This window comes from Micropterus salmoides, unplaced genomic scaffold, assembly GCF_014851395.1.
Source record: "Micropterus salmoides isolate LMB-PRFRI ecotype aquatic unplaced genomic scaffold, ASM1485139v1 Ms_hic_scaffold_15, whole genome shotgun sequence".
NCBI lineage: Eukaryota > Metazoa > Chordata > Actinopteri > Centrarchiformes > Centrarchidae > Micropterus > Micropterus salmoides.
Window position 1 is genome coordinate 33937252 of NW_024040596.1, and position 19483 is coordinate 33956734.

At 43.0% G+C, this 19483-nt stretch overlaps 1 protein-coding gene across 2 annotated transcripts in view; it reads left to right on the forward strand.

Annotated features, from left to right (window-relative positions):
- The window catches only part of itgb2 (integrin, beta 2), a 66118-nt gene that overhangs the window by 31546 nt on the left and 15089 nt on the right, over positions 1–19483 (forward strand). For both annotated transcript variants that reach the window (XM_038719777.1, XM_038719778.1), the window contains exons 4-13: positions 985–1186; positions 7210–7380; positions 11460–11701; positions 13059–13217; positions 13467–13562; positions 13668–13757; positions 13901–14038; positions 15627–15817; positions 16832–17064; positions 19233–19452. In XM_038719777.1, coding sequence (XP_038575705.1) covers positions 985–1186; positions 7210–7380; positions 11460–11701; positions 13059–13217; positions 13467–13562; positions 13668–13757; positions 13901–14038; positions 15627–15817; positions 16832–17064; positions 19233–19452 — 1742 coding nt within the window. The remainder of the gene's footprint in view (positions 1–984; positions 1187–7209; positions 7381–11459; positions 11702–13058; positions 13218–13466; positions 13563–13667; positions 13758–13900; positions 14039–15626; positions 15818–16831; positions 17065–19232; positions 19453–19483) is intronic.

Genomic DNA, 19483 nt, shown 5'->3' on the forward strand with positions numbered 1-19483 from the left:
ATAATTATGGTAACATATTTTGTTGTTTTTCATAATCTGAGCCAGTAGAAGCATGTAAATGTTAAACAAAAGAGGCCCCAGAATGGAGCCTTCGGGAACAGGTTGTGGCTGAAGAGGAATTTATTTATTTAGGAACCTATCTAGACAGGAATTGAGTAGGCTACCAGCACACAGGGGGCTAGTTGCACCAAATGTGGCCCTCAGGGGGGCATGCCACATTAGCACTCCAAGTTTGGTGTCAATCAGCCATTCCAAACCTAAGATAAGACATCACTTCCTGTTGCAAACATTTCTTAGGTTATAATTGGAAAAATTTTTGACGGATCATTTCCTCTACAAGCTTTTATAGGCTTGGTCCAGAGATTATCTGTGGCAAGTTTGGTGCCAATTGGACTTAATTAAAATACATTTTTGCGATTTTGCTGGGAAAAAAAGTTTAGGCGGAAATGGCCGTGGACTATGCCAAGAGATTCAGCTTGATCACCCGAATGCGTGGACATAAGGTTTTTGAAATGCGCATTTGTATGCGGGAGTTCCAAGCCCAACGCAATTATCTTGCTTATAGCGCCACCTAGACGTAGAAGTGTGCGGATTTTAGCGCCCGAGGTATTCTTGTGGCTCTGTATCTACCCTATGAGTTTCACGTCTGTAGCTCTTACGGTGTAGGCCGCTTACTTACTTTTATGTACGGAAGAATAATAATAAAAACTACAACAAATACAATAGGGTTCCCAGCTCTGCTGGTACTGGGAACTGCAATGCCTTGCATTCGTGGGTTCCCAGCCCCACTCAGGCTGGACCCCTAACTACAGGTTGAGAGTCATAGTATTTAAATTATGGTTTTTAATTGAGAATTTATAGTATACTGCACTTTGCTAAAACCTTTTATAAGGGAGTAATCATATGCAAATACAGATAACTTTTTTTTAGTATAAAAAACAATTCTTATTTCTTTTTGTGTGTTCTTACATCCCATTTGTACAGAATTTCACCAAAGCAGGTGAGCAGGAGGCAGCACGCTGTGATACTGAAGCTCAGTTATTAGCGAGAGGCTGTAAGAGGGAAGAAATCATCTCCCCTAAGAACAACATAAGCACTGTCAAGAAAGAGCCTCTATCCAAGGAATTCAACAACCAGGAGCCCGTCCAGCTGAGTCCACAGAAAATTAGTCTGACACTGCGTCCCGGTGAGTGGAATCGTTTAAAGTTCCATTGTCTTATATTCAGGAGGAACTATTGACAGAAATGCAATATAATGGTGTGTTCCATTTACCTTGGAAGTTGGAAGTTGGAGCTGAGAATGACGTTATACACGAGTGACAGCGTTCAAGTACAAGTTGGAAAACCAAGATTGATTCCTTTGGCCATTGTTAGCAATAAAACATTTTTTTACTAACTCTGTAGCAACATGTCCACAGATATATGTGATCTGATTTAATGAGACACGTGCAATAAACAGTTTATTAATACAGCTTTCACCACTGTTGTTTCTGCAAGCAGAATATAGTAATGTATATTTTAGTAAATATTATAGTAATGTGTGTAAATGTAATTCGTTACTTTCCACCTCTGCAATAGGACTAGTAATAACAAATGTAGCAGAGGGAGCAGGAACACGGGGGCAGCAGGTGACTCGCAACCACAGATCCAGACTCCACAGCTCCAGAGCCAGAAACATCTGCAGGAAGTGATAGGAGGAGAGAGGAGAGGGATGAGAAAGCACAAGACTACGGGAAAGGGAAGAAGTCGAGTTAGTAACATGCATTAATGGGATGAGGTTGCATACAGAGGGAGAGAAAGGAGCTCAGTGCATCATGGGAAGTCCCCCGGCTGTCTAGACCTATATCAGCATAACTAAGGGATGGTTCAGGACTCACCTGAGCCAGCCCTATCAGCTGATGATTATTATTGTCAAACTGTAAGCATGGAAGCTCAGTTATTTTCATTTGTCTTCAATAACAAGGCAAGGACATAGGAACTCACTTTGATCTGTTATTTTGGGTGTTTTCACTCTTAGATAACAGTTATTGTTGGGGAAATATATATATAAAAGCTGCAAAAATATGCAGGGTCCCACCATATTAGGGACACATGTTTGTCGCTCCTGCATGGCTCCACTGCTGGCTGCAGATGACCATGATGAATGCCCCATGTGTCTCGGTGTTACTCACTTGAGAGAGGGGCTGTCTGACAGTCAACTGTCTTGCAGTTTTATGCCACGGGAACTGAAGCTAGCTCAGCTAGCGGAAGTGGAAGGACTGCAGCTTGAAGCCAGTTGCCTTCATCTGGTGTGGCCTCACAAGTGCGAAGTAGATGTAGTCGCCCCCCACTTTCAGGTGCCCACCCTAGAAAGAAAGCCAAGAAGGTGGATGGTTTGGCAGCCAAGTTAGACACACTAGCCTCAGAAGGGGTTGCTCCTTAACCTTCAGCCAGGCAGGGGGGCTGCTGGAGAAGGACACTGCCTCCCTTCTGTGTCATGTGACAAGGTTGGGCCTTACAGTCAACCGACAAATGTCTGATACCCAGCCAAAAGTTGGTGTTCATTGGGTTAACCCTGGACTCCCGTCACATGCTGGCCTTCCCAACTCCATGGCGGGTAGAGGCCATACTCCAGTTTCTGAGGGACAGGAGGTTGAGGTACAGCCTTTTTCTCAGGTTGATGGGTATGTTGACCTCTGTCACAGCAGTGGTGCCACTGGGCCTCCTGTATTTACAACCCTTTCAAATTTGGATCAACGGCCTCCATTTAGATCCGCAGTTACACAGATCCAAGAGAGTCAGGGTGTCCACCCAATGCCTACTAGTGTTACGACCATGGAGAGATGGGGCATGTCTGTCCAAGGGCATCTCACTGGGTTTGATCCCATCGCATCGGGAGGTAGTGGTAACCGATGTGTCGCCCACAGGGTGGGGGGCAGTGTGGCAGCACAGTGAGTGGCCACTGGACGAGCCAGGAAAGCATGGAGCACATAAATGTGCTCGAGCTCCAGGCTATCAGTTTGGCGCTGCATGAGTTCTTGCCGTATTTGAGAGGCAGGCATGTTCTTGTATGATCCGACAACACATCGGCTGTCTACCATGTAAATCAGCAAGGGGGCACCTGGTCGGCCACGTCGCTGCAGGTGGCACGGCGACTCCTGGTATGGGCTTTTCCCCACTTGGCCAGCCTCAAGGCCATGTACTTGCCGGGGCCACAGAATGTGGTGGCAGACTACCTCTCCCACCAGACGCCTCCCGCTGGGGAGTGGAGACTCTACCTGGGTGTGGTAGAGGAAATATGGGGCAAATATGGCACAGCAGAAGTGGACCTGTTTGCTTCAGAGTCCAAAACCCACTGCTCCCTTTGGTTTTCACTGGGGAAGGAAACAAGTCCATTGGATGCCCTGGCACACCCATGGCCAGATTGCCTCCTCTATGCCTTTCCGCTTCTCCCACTGATAACGGTGACGTTGCACAGGGTGCAGCAGAGCAACCACAGGCTCCTGTTAGTGGCCCCGAACTGGCCAGGGAGACTCTGGTTTCCAGTGATTCACAAGCTTTTAGACGGGGTCCCTTGGTGCTTTCCCAAGAGAAGACCTGCTGTCGCAGCTGGGGGGCCATATCTGGCATCTGAGCCCGGAACATTAGGGACTCCAGAGCACCTTCCACCAGGGCACTTTATGCCAACAGGTGGAGTGGTGTAGAGCTCAAAAAGTAGCTCCTGAAAAGTCTTCTGTGCCAATAATAATGCGTTTTTTGCAGTCTTTGCTAGAGAAGAAGCTCTCTGCTTCAACGCTTAGGGTCTATGTGGCTGCAATTTCTGCCAGTCAAATTAGAGTGGAGAACCAGACCATGGGGTCTCACACCCTGGTGAACAGGTTCCTTACAGTAACCCAGCAACGGAACCCCCCACGATCTATCATGGTCCCCTCTTGGGACCTGCCTTTGATAATGGAATCCCTTCGTCTCCCTCCTTTTAAGCCTCTGGAGCAGTCGGAACTAAAGTGGTTGTCAATGAAGGTTGTGTTTCTTCTGGCAATGGCATCAGCGAAGCGAGTGAGTGAGCTTTATGCCTTGTCAGTGAGTGAAGTATGCATGCACTGGTACTCTGTGGCACTTTGGCCTAACCCATCATTCCTCCCTAAAAGGCTGGCTCCAGCCCACTTTCATCAAGTCATTCGGCTAGCAGCCTATGACTCCTCATGACCACGGGTTCCTAAAGCCGAGGCAGCAGAACTGCTCTGCCCAGTGAGGGCCTTGAGGCATTACAAGCAGGCAACTGCTGGCTTTCACCACTCTGATAGTCTGTTTGTCTGCTATGGGGGCCGTAGGAAAGGGCACGCCCTGTCTAAATAAAGGCTTTCCAGGTGGGTTGTTGAGGTTATCGAGGGAGCGTACCTGTCAAAGGGCGAACCTTTGCCTCTTAACATTCGGGGCCACTCTACCAGGAGTGTCTCCACTTCATGGGCAGCACTGCGGTGGGTTCCTCTGAGTAAGATTTGCACTGCAGCCACCTGGGCTACACCATGCAGCTTTGCCCGTTTTTATAGGGTCAATGTTGCTGCCCCCCATCCAGTAGCAGCAGCTGTCTTGCAGGAACCCTCTGACCGTTCCCGGTGAGGTGGGATTACTCGTGACGACGTTGGTAGTAGTCATCCAGTGTTAAGCACTGCCTCTGGCGGTCAGGAAGAATGAAATAAAACGAGAGTTACATATGTAACTACGGTTCTATGAATTCTGGATGACCGCCAGAGGTCTCTGTCACTCAGAATCTTGGCGAGAAGATTTTGTAGGGACATTTTTCCTGATGACGTGGGCTTATATAAGCAACGCAACGCATCATCCCAGGTCACAGGTGACTTTGTTGATATTGAATACTCCGCGTGCGTGAGACGGATAACATCCAGTGTTAAGCACCGTCTCTGGTGGTCATCCAGAATTCATAGAACCGTTGTTACATATGTAACTCTCGTTTCTGTTTGAGCACTTTGGCTCAGTGTATAAATGTGAGTGAATGGTGAATGCAGATGTAGTGTAACAGCACTTTGAGTGGTCGAAAAGACTAGAAAGGCGCTATACAAATACGGAGCATTTACATTTACATTAGTTTTTGAAAGGTTTTGTTAGAAATGTTAAAAACAGCAACAAGAACTGTTGACTAACAAATGAAACAATGCAAAATAAGAAAACATGCAATGCAATTAAAATATAGAAGAAACAAATGCATTGTCCAAAAGCGGATTACTGCATTAGATTCCATTATATTTTTATATTTTGTATTGTCACCTTCCACCTAAAATAATAAATAAAAACATTTCCACCAAATTTTGGTGCAGAAAATGTCTCCAGAATGCAGGAAATCCAGTGTTTAAGGCTGTTTAATGCTTAATATTTACTAGTTTCACCTTGAGGTTGAGGAGTACTGGCAACTATTTTTGTTCCACTTGAAGCAATTGGCACAGAAAGTACTAAAATAACTACGTATATCAGTTAAAGAGGTGGTATTATGCTCATTTTCAGGTTCAAAATCCTATTTAGGGGTTGTACCAGAACAGGTTTACATGGTTTAATTTTCAAAAAACACCATATTTTTCTCATACTGCACATTGCTGCAGCTCATCTTTTCACCCTGCGTGTTGTACGCTCCGCTTTTGAGCTACAGAGTGATGCATCTGACTTGTACAAAATCTTTGTCGTTGTTGCACATGCGCAGTTCCCAGGTTAAGACTACTAGCCAATCAGAAGCAGAGAAGGGCGGGTCGTAAGAAACAAGGTAGTGTGATCCAAATCAAAGCCGCTTCAGACTGCGACCGTAACCTAGCAGATGGCAGAAGTTACTCACAAGTCTACAACCACACAACATCATTGTTCCACATCTTACCATAAACCACTACAAAAATCATCATATTTCAACTCAATTTTACATAAAAATTGGCCAAACAATTTGACCAATTTTACTGTTTGCTCAGTAGTTTTCACATCAGGTGTAACATTAGCATTATAGCTATAACTTTAGCTGTGTTAGCCAACGTTTACAACAACTCCGCATTTGAACAGTCTGTGAAGTTACATTGCCGTGTTTATCTTAAATAGAATTCACAACCAATAAGGCATACTTACAGGTTGTGATTGTGAATTTCCAGGCCCAAACAGAGTCGGAGATGCATCGTTGAACTGTTGCCGGTGTTCTGACGATCTATGCTGCCTTGCTGAAAAATAATACTCCGTTTTCCATTGCAGATAGTACCCAGAGATAGTACGTAGGTTGTCGTCATAGTGACGCCACACACAACTGCTGCGACGTAATGTTAAATGCGACACACACACCAGCAATCCACACAGCTTTCTCTTTTTGAAGTTAAAACGTTCAGAATGTAAAGACAGATAAGCGGTATGAAAACCTTCCAGCTGTGTTTTCCTCTGCCGTTGTTGCTGCAGCGGTCTGTGTGACAGAGCAGAGGGCTCTGTGAGCGGGCGGCTGGCCGGCCTCACACGCTCCTCCCGCGAGTTGGCGCAGGCGTCCCCCGCAGCCACTTGTGGAGCTCCTCAACTCCGAAAATATTCAAGTCCATTTTTGTTCCACCATCACTTCTCGTAAAACTGTCAATATTCGAAATCAATACAGTTGATTTCTCACCTCAAAACTTCTCAGAAGTGGATTTAGTGATGAAATTCCATACGAAAACTGTAAAATATAAAACTTTCTGTTGCTGGCCTCTGGTGCATGCAATGATGATGCAGTGAATAGTGAATATTCTCTCTGACCAATCAGCAGTCTGTCGTGTTTTCACGTTACATTTTAGTATCCCTCAGCTCACTTGGAACCTCGACGAAGGTGATACGAAAAAAAGTACCTGTTAGCAGGTAAAGGTACAACATTTCTACAATGGAAAACCAAACAAAGGCGAGTCGAGCCAAAGGGCCTCCGCTCAGACTAGCTTGGTTTGAGGGCGTGCCTGACCCCGCTAGCCGCTTGGCAAGCTTTATGACGCGTTTCCATTGTGAGGTCACAAGTAAAGGAAGTGAAGGGCTGGACTACAAACGAGCTGTTTTCAAGCGGTTCAGAGCAGAGTTTTCTGTGGGAGATGGGAACTCCCTTTGTTCCCTTTTTGTTTTCCATATCATCTATGATCATATTTTGAGAACTCAATATGTTTATATTATATATTGTTTTTGCTTACATGTGCTTTCATTCTTTTTGCATTTGTTTGTTTCTCTTCTGTGTTTACAGGGCTTCCTACCACATTCAGCGTTTCTTTTAAAAGAGTTCAGGGTTATCCAGTGGATCTCTACTACCTGATGGACCTGTCTTACTCCATGAAAGATGACTTGGCAAATGTTAAAGAACTGGGAAAAGACCTTTTTGCGGCTCTGAGTAAAGTCACTGAACATGCCCAAATAGGTAATAAGATTGCAATCTTTATCCAACATCTTGAATTGTCTAAAATTCTAATATTTATCATTTATATCCCTTTAGAAAAGATGTAGTGTAAACAGCAAGTAGAATGTACAGAATTTGTTTGTTTCCTCCTTCCTTGTCTGTGGCTCTGGAGACCTTTCTCTAAAGCTTGTCATGATTATTTAAAATGCTGGCAGATAAAAGCAAAGTGCAAAAATGTGAATCTGGTGAGCTGGGGCGGAAAGCGGGCAGACAGATACATCAAACCCCAAAAAAACACAGCACAGGACTGGCAAGCACTGTCTTCATGCACAGGGCTGGGATCTGCGTCAAGGCAAAAAAACCACAGGCAGTTAGTTGCAAAGTCATGGACAGATTCAAAACTTCGGAGCTGACGCTTGGGTGGAGCTCTTGTTACTACAGTGGGTTAACAGACAATCTGGCAAAGACTTGGACGTAGAGCTGGGGTTTTATTGAGCAAGTTGATTGGCAAAGATGAGCTTCAGGTGTAGAAGGCTGCTCAGGATCAGCTGAGCGAGAGGGCTGGAGTGCCACGCCTACCACAGACCCACACACACACTACACAGACAAGGGGTGCATCCCAAGTCTTTTAACTGCATCCACGTTTCCCTCACTTGCATCTTTTCCATGCAAGGAGAGAAGGAAGGAGAAATGAGCCGTCCTTCCTTCCAAAGCGTCAAGTGAAGAGATGTCCGTTTCTGAACACAGCTGTGAGACACACAGAAACCTATAATTATACACATTCAAGTGTGTATTAAACAGGAAACAGCTACAGAGAATCATGCTGATCTGCACTAAGAACTGGGTAGTACAACACAGTGCACATGTGTGCAGACACAAACTCCATCAAAATTCTCTACAGCTGTTAGAGCTGACAGCCATCATTAGAAACAGACCCTTTAGGTGAGCTTCAGAGGAAACGTCTCATGTCTCTAAAAACATATTTCCACATTCTTTCTCTCCTGGCTTGGTTTCCTTGCATCTCTCCATGAATCCTCGGTGGGATCTTTAATTGGGCATGGAAAGGACAGAAATATGGAGGCATGTGTGGTTATTAGTCCATGAACACTCATAATGAACATGAGCACTGCAGAGTGGCAGATAATTAGACACCTGCAGGAGGGTGATCATTCAGTATTGTAAGTCAACTAGACAAAGCTAAGGAAAAAAACTCACAGCAGAATGCATCTTTCCTTAACCCATCCTTTTCTTCTTCCTGGGCTTTCTCTGTTGACAGTGTTGGCCAGGTATCTGGATATTTCAGCAAAAACCCAGGGCCCTGACTCCAGTGGTTTAATTGATTATTCTTGGTGCTTGTAATACATAATATAAATATAATTTGCATTTATTGTCTTAAAATAATGGTGTTGGTTGTTTCCTCTGCTTCACAATTTAAATCCCTACTGTGATCGGGCACTAGGACCTAGAGAGAGGCTGCATTACATTGCTGCTCTGCTGAACTGTCAAGGGATGATACCACACACACACAAAAACACACACATACACACAAACACAAAGATGAATGGTGAAGGAAGATATATTGAACGTAGTGAGTGATACAGAGTGAAATATGCATACCAATATGCATTTGTAAGCAGTCATACCACACATAGCCATAGTAATCTGTACTACAGATCTCCTTCTTTCTTTCTTCTTTGGACCTGCAACTTATCTAATAGAGAGAGGAATTCATTTTGGTATTACTTTATCACACATTTACATGAGCAGCTGGATAGCATTTAAGTCATAACCTACAGAAGAAGTCAGCAGGAGCACAGTCTGGATTAAGTAAATTCCCCCATGCAGCTTTGATGTGTCTAAAAGCCAACATTACAGTAACTTTTGTTCAACAGAGAAATGGAAAAGAAGAATATGTCTGTCGCTTTACAGTAACAAAAGTTGCAAGTGCAAAGATTTTGCAAGTGCAAGTTATGCATACCTTGGGGGCTAAAGCCCCCCTTGTATTTCAATCCTAGTGACGTCCCTACTTGTGCTTTAAAATGTATAAACAATGCTGATTCAGTCTTCTCAGCCTCATTTATTCTCTTTTTGTCTTTTTCTGTGCGAAACATAGCACACATAAGTGCAACTAGCAACTATCTTGCCTGAATCGCCTGGTGTGTGGGTTCTTAACCACCTGGAAACGGACTGACCTGGTGTGGGGGAAGTAATCGATTTTCGCTGTTCTAGCTGTCAAAACAGCGGCGCTTTGTGTTAATAGAGACCGTCTGGCGGGCTACCATATTGGTGAGGTTGCCTTGTCTCGTCGAGACCAACAAAATGAGCCCACTTGCAGCCCCGTAGGATGTTCTGTTCTCAAGCTGTGGCCTGTAAAGCATGGGAGTGATTTTGGTCACAGGAATATTGACTGTTTTTATCAATATTTCAATGTTTTGGAAGCTTTATGTTATTTGGAACATGGTTGTATGGAGAGAAATAGTGTTTTGAAGATAACTCCCAATAAAAGTGAACATATAAACAGTAAATGTGGCCAAAACATGGACATTCGCCTGGTATATTTTTGAAAGATTGTGTAATTACTGTATATCAGTTTCTTTTCATCAAATTTACAGATACAGTTGTATTCCAGGTGTATTAGAAAATATTCAGGTGCATTATAATCTACCTTCGGATGGTTTTGATGGTTTATTGCATTAAAATATAGCTTTTTTTCCCAGGCGAGGATGAAAATATCATATTCTTTCTGCTTTCATCTCCATGTAGTCTGTAATGGTAAAATAAATATGTTAATATACAATGGATTTATGTTCCTTAGCTTCTGACCTTTCAAAGGAGACCAGAATTATGCATCTAGGCCTAATGGTTGAGGAGTTATTACGGATTTATTTGGGTATGTTATTTTAGTTTTTCCTGGAAATAGGTGTTAGGGTGATAGACACACCTGTTGTTGCAGATGCCATTCACTACCAAGCTAGTTTGGATATTTTCGATAGACTACATAATCACCAAAAAGCCTCCTCCTGACTTGGCCCACCTGCTGTTGTAGGATCGATGCTGTATGTTGTGTTTTTTGGGCGACTAACATACCGCTGTCAAAGAAAGTCAACAGAGCAGACACATACAGAACGGAACAGGGCTGTGTGAGGCAAGCCAGTGTATTCAGAGAAGTGTAGAAGTGTAAGTGTGTGTAGAAAAGAGAACTGGGGGGAACAGCAAGATGAGCAGATTTGTTTGTGAGCAAACACTCAAACACTATAATAAGGTGGAGAATTAAAATTAATTTTAAAAACAAAGGTTCAGACCGTCTACTTCGCTCTATTGCTTTTCTCCCCTCTTTCTTTCACCAGCTAGAAACACAAATAGTTACATTACATGTATTCACTTAGCTGACGCTTTTATCCAAAGCAACTTACAATGCTATTTACGTCAGAGGCCACACGTCTCTGGAGAAACTAGGGGTGCAGTGTCTTGCTCAGAGACACATTGGTGGATGGGTCACAGTGGGGGATTGAACCCGGGTCTCTCGAGCTCCTGTCTTTTTAAGGTTCCCCTCCATAAAAGCCCACTTTCTTCTGATTGGCTAACTTCCAGGAAGCCTTGAAGAGTTGTTTTGAGCAGAGTGGATAGGGGGAGTTAGTGCTGGATAAAATACTATGAGCAGAGAGGTTGAATAACTGACACAGACTAAGCGGGTGCCTGTACTTTGTAGGCGTGGTGTGCCTGGAGAAGATCATGAGACCGATGGGACATCCCTGTCTTGCTGACGTCAGCTCAGCATGAAAGTATAAAAAAACAATGGAAAGCTAGAATTCAGAGCACTCATGTTCGTCATTATTACAGCTTAAATACATCACAGCATGGTCCTGTGTACCTAGGCCTTATACCCTCCCTTCTTTGTACTTACCGGTATGTATTTTGTTGGTACCCTATTTGTACAAACTGCTTACACAAAATCTACAAGCTTTATTCTCTAGTGCAGCCTTTGATTTCAGTATGTTATTTCTTTATATATCTCAGTGGTGTAAAATGTTTCATAAACCTTTCAAGTATTGCTACCAGGAAAAACAAGTCATTAATAATAGTTCTTTCTGTAATTACAGGGTTTGGTGCCTTTGTGGATAAGACAGTCCTTCCTTACACTAACACCAACAAGGAGAAATTGCAGAAGCCCTGTGATGAGAACGACCAGCAGTGTCAGGCTGCCTTTGGCTACAGACATGTGCTTAGTTTGACACCAAAGCAGGATGAGTTCAAAAAAAAAGTGACAGAGCAGTTCATTTCTGGGAACTTGGATTCTCCTGAAGGGAGTCTTGATGCCATGATGCAGGCTGCTGTATGTCGGGTAAGGACTCAACCAAAGACAACTATGTACCGTGGGTGAACTTATGTTTTGGGCCCATTCAAGCAGCAGTTCCATACATAACCATTTCAGAGACTGTATGAGATTAAAGCCAGGCTCGGGGAGTAACAGATTACATGTAGGCGTTATGTCTTATACAAAAAAAAGTAACTTCCATTACAGTACAGAAAAAAATACATTTAGTAAAAATAGGGAAAATACAAACAGTACTTTTACTGTTTGTATTTTCTGTATTGGTACAGAGTCTGTATTTTATTTTTTTATTGTATTATTTAATCATGACGATGATTATTTAGAAATATTGCATAGTGTAGGGTGTAATGGCTGATATTTGGATGTATAATTAGATCTGTGACTAATGTTATTATTTAATGTATTTGAACTTAAATTTGAATTATTTGCATTAGTTGCACCTGCCCGGGGACTGCAGATAGAAATTAGCCAGTAGGCAAATCTTGTATAATGCATCTCTTCTCCTTGAGTCAGATTAATGTTTTTGTTTATATATTTATATATTTTGTAAAATATTAATAAACTGTAATAAATAAACTATACAGTGGACAATATTTAAATTAAATAAGGGAAACAATGACCCCAGTGCATTTACAGATTTACCAGATACAGTTCGTTTTAGCCGTCCTCGAGCAGCCCGGAAGCTTAGGAGGCTGAGTGACCAACTCTGATTATCGCAGATCTATCTTGAGAAACATTAAGTTAGTGACACCAGAAACCATAGTCAAACGTATTCTTGGGGCCATATGTTTTAGCGCTTCTTTACTTGAACTCTGTCTCTATCAACAGGCTATGTTCCACAGCCCTTTAAAGTAGCTGTAAATGAACCTCTTCTTAAAAAGCCCACTCTTGATCCAGGGGTTTTAGCCAACTTAAGACCTATTTCTAACCTCTTTCTCTCTGAGATTCTTGAGAAAGCAGTTGTCAATCAGCTGTGTGACTTTTGATGCCCATCAGACAAAGGACTTGTCTTAGTACAACAAGATGCATTCAACACCACTGACTATCACATCCTATTACAGAGACTGGAACATTTGAATGGTCCCTAACCAGCACATTCTCACTCCCAACTCGTCACACACGGACCCTTGGTCAAGACCCCTTGTTTGGTTAGGTTTAGAAAAAGATCATGCTTTGGGTTAAAATAACTTAAAAATACTTGCGTCAGTTAACCTACGTCAAAAGTGACACTACATGGCTTTCCCCAGTGCGTTGAACTATGACGCTAAGGGGCTCCCCAGTGCATTACAAACTGAGGCCAACGGGTCTTGACCATGTGTGACAACTTAGGAGTGAGAACATGTTGTCTTAATATATTTTTGTGTAGGACAAAATAGGTTGGAGGAACAGTAGCACTCGGCTGATTGTCCTGACCACGGATGCTGGATTTCACATGGCCGGGGATGGAAAACTGGCCGGCATACTGGAACCCAATGATGAAGTTTGCCACATGGAAAACAACCTTTATGCTAAGAGCAATGATATGGTACGTATGAAATCACATAATGGAATTAACAGCCAAAAGGCATTGCCATGTTCTCATAGCTAATGGGCAAAACAAGAAAAAGACACAGTTTATATTAAATTGCAACTGTCCATAATGACTTATTGTTACATTGATTCAAAAACGTTTTCTTTAAAAAACATCATGGTAAGTTTTGTTCAGTGGTTAACACATCAAATGGTTATTTTAGATTTACAACATTTCATTGATTTCACTGATTGTTTCGTGCAGGACTACCCATCTGTTGGACAACTAGCTATGCAGTTGGAAAAAAACAATATTCAGCCGATATTTGCAGTGACAGAAAACGTGAAGAATGTGTACATGGTAAATGTATTAATTTCTGTACCTCTTTTTATTTATTTATAGAGCACACACATTTATACATTAATATTATTTTTTTTTTATTTCACCATGTGTTCACCATTGCAGCAACTCTCTAAATTGATTCCAAAATCAGAGGTGGGAGTTCTGTCATCAGATTCTAAAAATGTTGTTGAACTGATAGAAACCGCCTACAATGTAAGTTTGTCTATTTGGTGCTGACAAATTTGACTATTTTTCACATTTTGTGTGCACATGTATTTTTCTTTGTGGCCAATACATTTTGTTCTCACAATTTCGTACTATCTTTGTCTATGTCTCATGTGTGTAATTCATCACAGAGCTTGTCCTCCAAAGTAACTGTGACCCATGACAATCTCCCTGACAATGTAAGAGTTGTCTATACCCCTAAATGTGAAAATGCAGGACCAGCAGTCGACAGCAAAGGGGTTTGTCACGATGTGCGTGTGGGACAGGAGGTCAGTTTTTTTATTTTTTTATTTTTTTTACTTTCCATGGTAATGTTCATATTGCAATCACACTTCTTGTTACAGTTTCAGTTTTAACATTGTGTTGGGTTTTAAAAAGTCATCCATCCATCATCCACTTTTCTGGTACAGGTCCTGGTGGTACAAAAGTAGTAAGGTAGCCCAGAAATCCTTCTCCCTAGCCCTGTCATCCAGCTCTTCCCCGGAGATCCCAAGCCATCCCCAGGTCATATGGGGATGGCCTTCATCATGTTCAGGATCTTTCCCCCAGACTATCCTCCCAGTTAGGGCCTAGAGTACCTCCAAAGGGAAGTTGCCTGGAAGCATCCTACTCAAATGCTCAAACCCCCTTAACTGGTTCTTCACTAAGTTCTAGGTGAAAGAGATATAGGTTAAACCCAACCATGCTGTGAAGGAATCTCATCTCAGCCACTTCATTCTTTCGGTCATGATCATGAGTAAGGTTGGAACATAGACTGACCAGTAAATCAAGACTTGGCACTCATATCAACAAGTGACAGAGAGAGGCATGATGACAAACTTAACTTGGGGGAAAACCTTTAAGGGGCGGCTGTGGCTCAGGAGGTAGAGCAGGTTGGCTGTTAATCGGAAGGTTGGCGGTTCATGGTGAATGCAGATGTAGTGTAAAAGCACTTTGAGTGGTCGAAAAGACTAGAAAGGCGCTATACAAGTACGGAGCATTTACATTTGACAGTGGCAACTAGCCTCTCATCCCGCTCTGCCCTGGGCCATTGAAACAATGAAACACTGGAGGGGTCACTGACTGCAGCTTTAATGCGTCTTGCATCAATCTGCCTGTAAAATCTTGCCTTGTGGAGATACTTAAAGTGCTTCACTTGAGGTAGTAACTCACTCCCAGTGCGCTTTCTGCCATGAATGCAGATACATCTCTCATTCAAGCTAAACATGAACCAAATGGCCCATAGTACTGGTGCTGGCACCACGCTGCACCACAGAAGATACTTCTGCTACGCTCCAGAAAATACATGAAGACCATAGTATTCAAACTCTTAAAATCTAGTGCCGGTCACCTGTTCCACACAACCAGGAAGGAATCTGTATTGCTTCTCCTGAATCTGAGGTTCAACATTTGGTAGAGGTCTCTGAGTACAAAAACCTCAGGGGCAAGGAGCCAGGGAAGGAGATGCTGAAATCTGAGGATTTTGTTGGGCTGTCGTGGTTGACGTGCCTCTTCAGTGTCTCATGGAGGTTTAGGACAGGGAATGGTAAATGGTAAATGGACTGCACTTATATAGTTCATTCCTTGTATTACAATAACTCAAACGTGCTTTCACTACATGTCACATTCACCACATGTCACATTCTCACACACACACACACACACACACACACACACACACCAGTGGCAATTTGGGGTTCAGTATTTTGCTCAAGGACACCTCGACATGCAGACTGGGGCAGCCTTGGATCAAATCACTGACCCTCAGATTCAGGAGGAGCTGAAAAGGGGAGGTCCAGTGCACTCAATAAGGGGATAAAGTGTTTACTCTCTGTTTACTCCTCTGTCTGACCCCCCAACCCTAACTGCCTTTTTCAGATTTCTTTTGACGTCACTGTGACAGCGAGCTCATGTATGATGGACAAGTCTTTCACTATCAGTCCACTGGGCATTAAAGACACACTGACAGTGACTTTATCTACAAACTGTGAGTGTCAATGTGAAGACCCCAATAACCATGACCACTCACACTGCAATGGCAAGGGAAACGTCACTTGTGGTATTTGCAGGTAGGCTTTACACCTTCTACACCAGGGGTATTCAACTGAATTTACCAGGTCCAGTTAGAAAAAATTTCCTGAAGCAAAGGTCCAGAACATCATAATGACTAACTTGTGTTTTTAGTCAACAACTGACTGTCAAATCAAATCAAATTTCAAAAATGTTTCAGTTTTCACATCAAACTGGAGGGATAATAAATAACTACTCTAATAATACATTCTAAAGTTAAGTAAACTAATGGCTGAATTTAATAAAAATTAGATGAAAAGTTTAGTCTCGACCAGTTTTATAATAAACACTGAACACATCTTAACAAATGAACAGTTGTAATATCTCCTCTTCTCTTTCATTCTCTCTTATATCACTTCCCTACTTTCCTGTCCACTTTCATAAATATGTATTTGGTGGCCTTGTGTTTATCTTAAATAAACAATGCTAATGGAATGTCACACCTCACGCCTCTTATGACCTGGCTGTGTTCACTTGGTCATCCGATCCTCTCTGTGACTCTCCGGAGCCACAGAGCTATCCAAAGCAAATACACATATCTTTAAATATTTAATTTAAAATGTTGTTTAACATCAGAATTTTGGGAAACATACTTATTTGCTTTCTTTCAGAAATTGGGATGAGAAGCATGAGTAAGGAAAGACTGAAGGCAGGGCTCTTTCACTTTTGAAGTTCCCTAAATACCAGCTTGTTTGTTTAATCTGTTTGTTTAATAAATACAGACAGACAAAATCATCAAACAACATTTCTATTATAACATACATAAAGGGAAGGAATACCGTTAAAAAAGTTAGCTATTTGTTGTGTTTTGTTGCTGTTTGTAGTCATAGAGCCTCACTTTCTGTTTCTAGCTTGTCCTTTTCTATGCTAAACATGGCTAGCTAACATGGCCGTAATGCTAACTTGCTAATTTAGCTACTGAGGTGTCTGGCTTTGACAAACCCTGTCTGAGTCCGTGGTCTGTTGCAAGGCGTTTTTTTGTGCTAATTGTAGGTTTCTAACTTGTAATGCAGCTGCAGTCCAGGCTATGTCGGTCAGTCCTGTGAGTGCTCCATTGGCAGTAAAGACGAGCAGGCCCTGCGAGCTTCCTGTCAGAGACAGAATGGCACCGAGTGCGAGGGCAGAGGAGACTGTGTATGTGGCAGGTGCGAGTGCCACACCACAGAGACCGGAAGCAGTTACCATGGGGACTTCTGCGAGTGTGACGATGAACACTGTGAAAAGTTCCTGAATAAACTATGTGGAGGTAGAGTTTCAGTCACTTTCAAATGATTTGCATTTTTAGTGTTACCACAAAAGAACTGACTTCTTCCATTATGATTTATAAGATACAAGGATTTGTCACCAACGCACGCCTGTATTCTTAAGACCTAATATAAGATGTCCCCAATATTTGTTTCATAACATACACTTTTCCATGGCAACGACAGCGCATATAAATGCAGTGACCAGTAGCTCCCTTAATTTTTGTAACATTTTTGTTTTTAATCTGTTTTTTACTACTCCTTTTTTACCGAAACGTGTAATTATGATCACCTATGAAAAAATACATTCATCAATATTAGAATAGTGCGGGGACTGGACTGAGTGCAGCAGACCGGGGAATGATAACTAGCCACGGCATCTCCCAACAAAACAAGCGGACCAGCCGGAGTAACTGTTGGATAAGGAAGAGAGGAAAGAGAGCAACTTTCCCACTACCCAGGTTACTCCTGGCTAATGTCTTTTCGCAGGAGAATAAAATGGAGGAAGTAAGACTATGGCCCCTGAGCCGGGGTATGGCAAAGGCGAGAGGAATGTCGAAACCAGCCCATGTGCCGCCAGATGTTCTCAACCTCTTGGGTTGCAGACTTCATGGTGTTAATGAGGGCCTGGAAGTAAGGCCCGAAAAGCCCATCCTGGTTAATCAGAGCCTCCACAACCTCCCTCCTGGTGGGCCCAGGGATGGTTGACTGCATCAACCGGAAGATGCAGTGCGCCTGCGTCTGCCAGCAGACTGGGCGGAGGTATCAGCCCCTGTGGCTCCCTTGCTTACTACCTCCTCCTCCATCGTGGTGGTGGAGGAGATCGCCAGCTGGATGAAGTAGGAGGCAATCAGAACCATATTGTTGGCGAAGGCACACTGGTGTGTTTTGTTAGCCAGGCGGGCCAGCTGCTGGCAGCTGGGGGAAGCGAGAACCGGACGAGAACCGGAGGAACAATATGCTTTTGCACGGCAGCCCTTTGGATGATGGCGGGGAGCTCTCTTAGGAGGCCCCCTTGGTTGGCCACATCACACACCACATCCAAAACTCCACAGACTTTGTGAACAAACTGAAACTGAAACTGGACCCAGATGAAACCATGGTGTCCTTCGTCTGTGAAGGTTCTCAATCATCCAGATCATAGTTATCCAAAGAAGGTTAAAATCAAGGGCAACTGCACTTGGTTGAAGATAATAGGAAACGTTTCGTCTCTCATCCAATAGACTTCTTCAGTTTTGAAATGACTGGTAGGGAAACTCAGGTATTAAACTGGGATCGTTTGCCAGGATCATCGATACCGCAGCTTCAGTTTTGACAATTTTATGCTCATAACTTTGTGGAAACAGTTTGGGGATGGCCCCTTTCTGTTCCAACATGACTGTGCAGCAGTGCACAAAGCAAAGTCCATGAAGACATGGATGAGCGAGTTTGGTGTGGAGAACATGACTGGCCTGCACTGAGTCCTGACCCCAACCCTTTGGGATGAATTAGAGTGGGGACTGTGAGCCAGGCCTTCTTGTCCAACATCTGTACCTGACCTCACGAATGTGCTTCTAGAAGAATGGTCAAGAACACAGTCCTAAACCTTGTGAACAGCCTTCCCAGAAGAGCTGAAGCTGTTATAGCTGCAAGGGGGGGGGGTAACTCCATTCTTAATCCGTAGGGTTTAATATGGAGTTAGCCCCCCCCCCCACATGAACCTTCATGTGCTTGTAAAGGCAGGCGTCCCCAAACTATATACTGTAGAAGAAGTAAGAAGTAAGAAGTAAACATTGTCTAAAATGCAGTGTATTTTGACTCACAGTGATACAGAAGTGCAGGAGCCTCATCTTATTGGACAGTTATTTCAGGAATAAAACTATATGCTGCTAATTATTTTATCATTATTTATTAACATTACATTTACAATTATGTTATTTATTTACAAAAAATTTATGACAGGTCTCAGGTGTGACTGGTCACAGTTCAGTAATTTCAATATTTAGAACTTTATGCATATTACTTATGAACCTTAATTACAACAAAAGTGGAAACAGCAGTTTACTGCATTTGAATTGATAAAACCCTCAGAGGGAATGCAGGCTACGTTTATGCACAGAAATGTGTTGTTAAAAGCAAGCATATGAGCTCTCTAACTTCTCTATATTTATCTATTTCTCACTACTTGTAGGAAACGGTAAGTGCAACTGTGGCACATGTGAATGCTTCCCAGGCTACGAGGGCTCAGCCTGTCAGTGTACGGTGTCTGAGGAGGGCTGTCGTACCCCTAACAACTCAGTGTGCTACGGCAGAGGGACCTGCAAGTGTAACCGCTGTGAGTGTAAGGAGGGATACAATCGTCCACACTGTGAGACATGCCCCAGCTGCCCTGACCTTTGCCAGGCTAAATTGTAAGGATTCCAAACTTCTACTCTACTACTA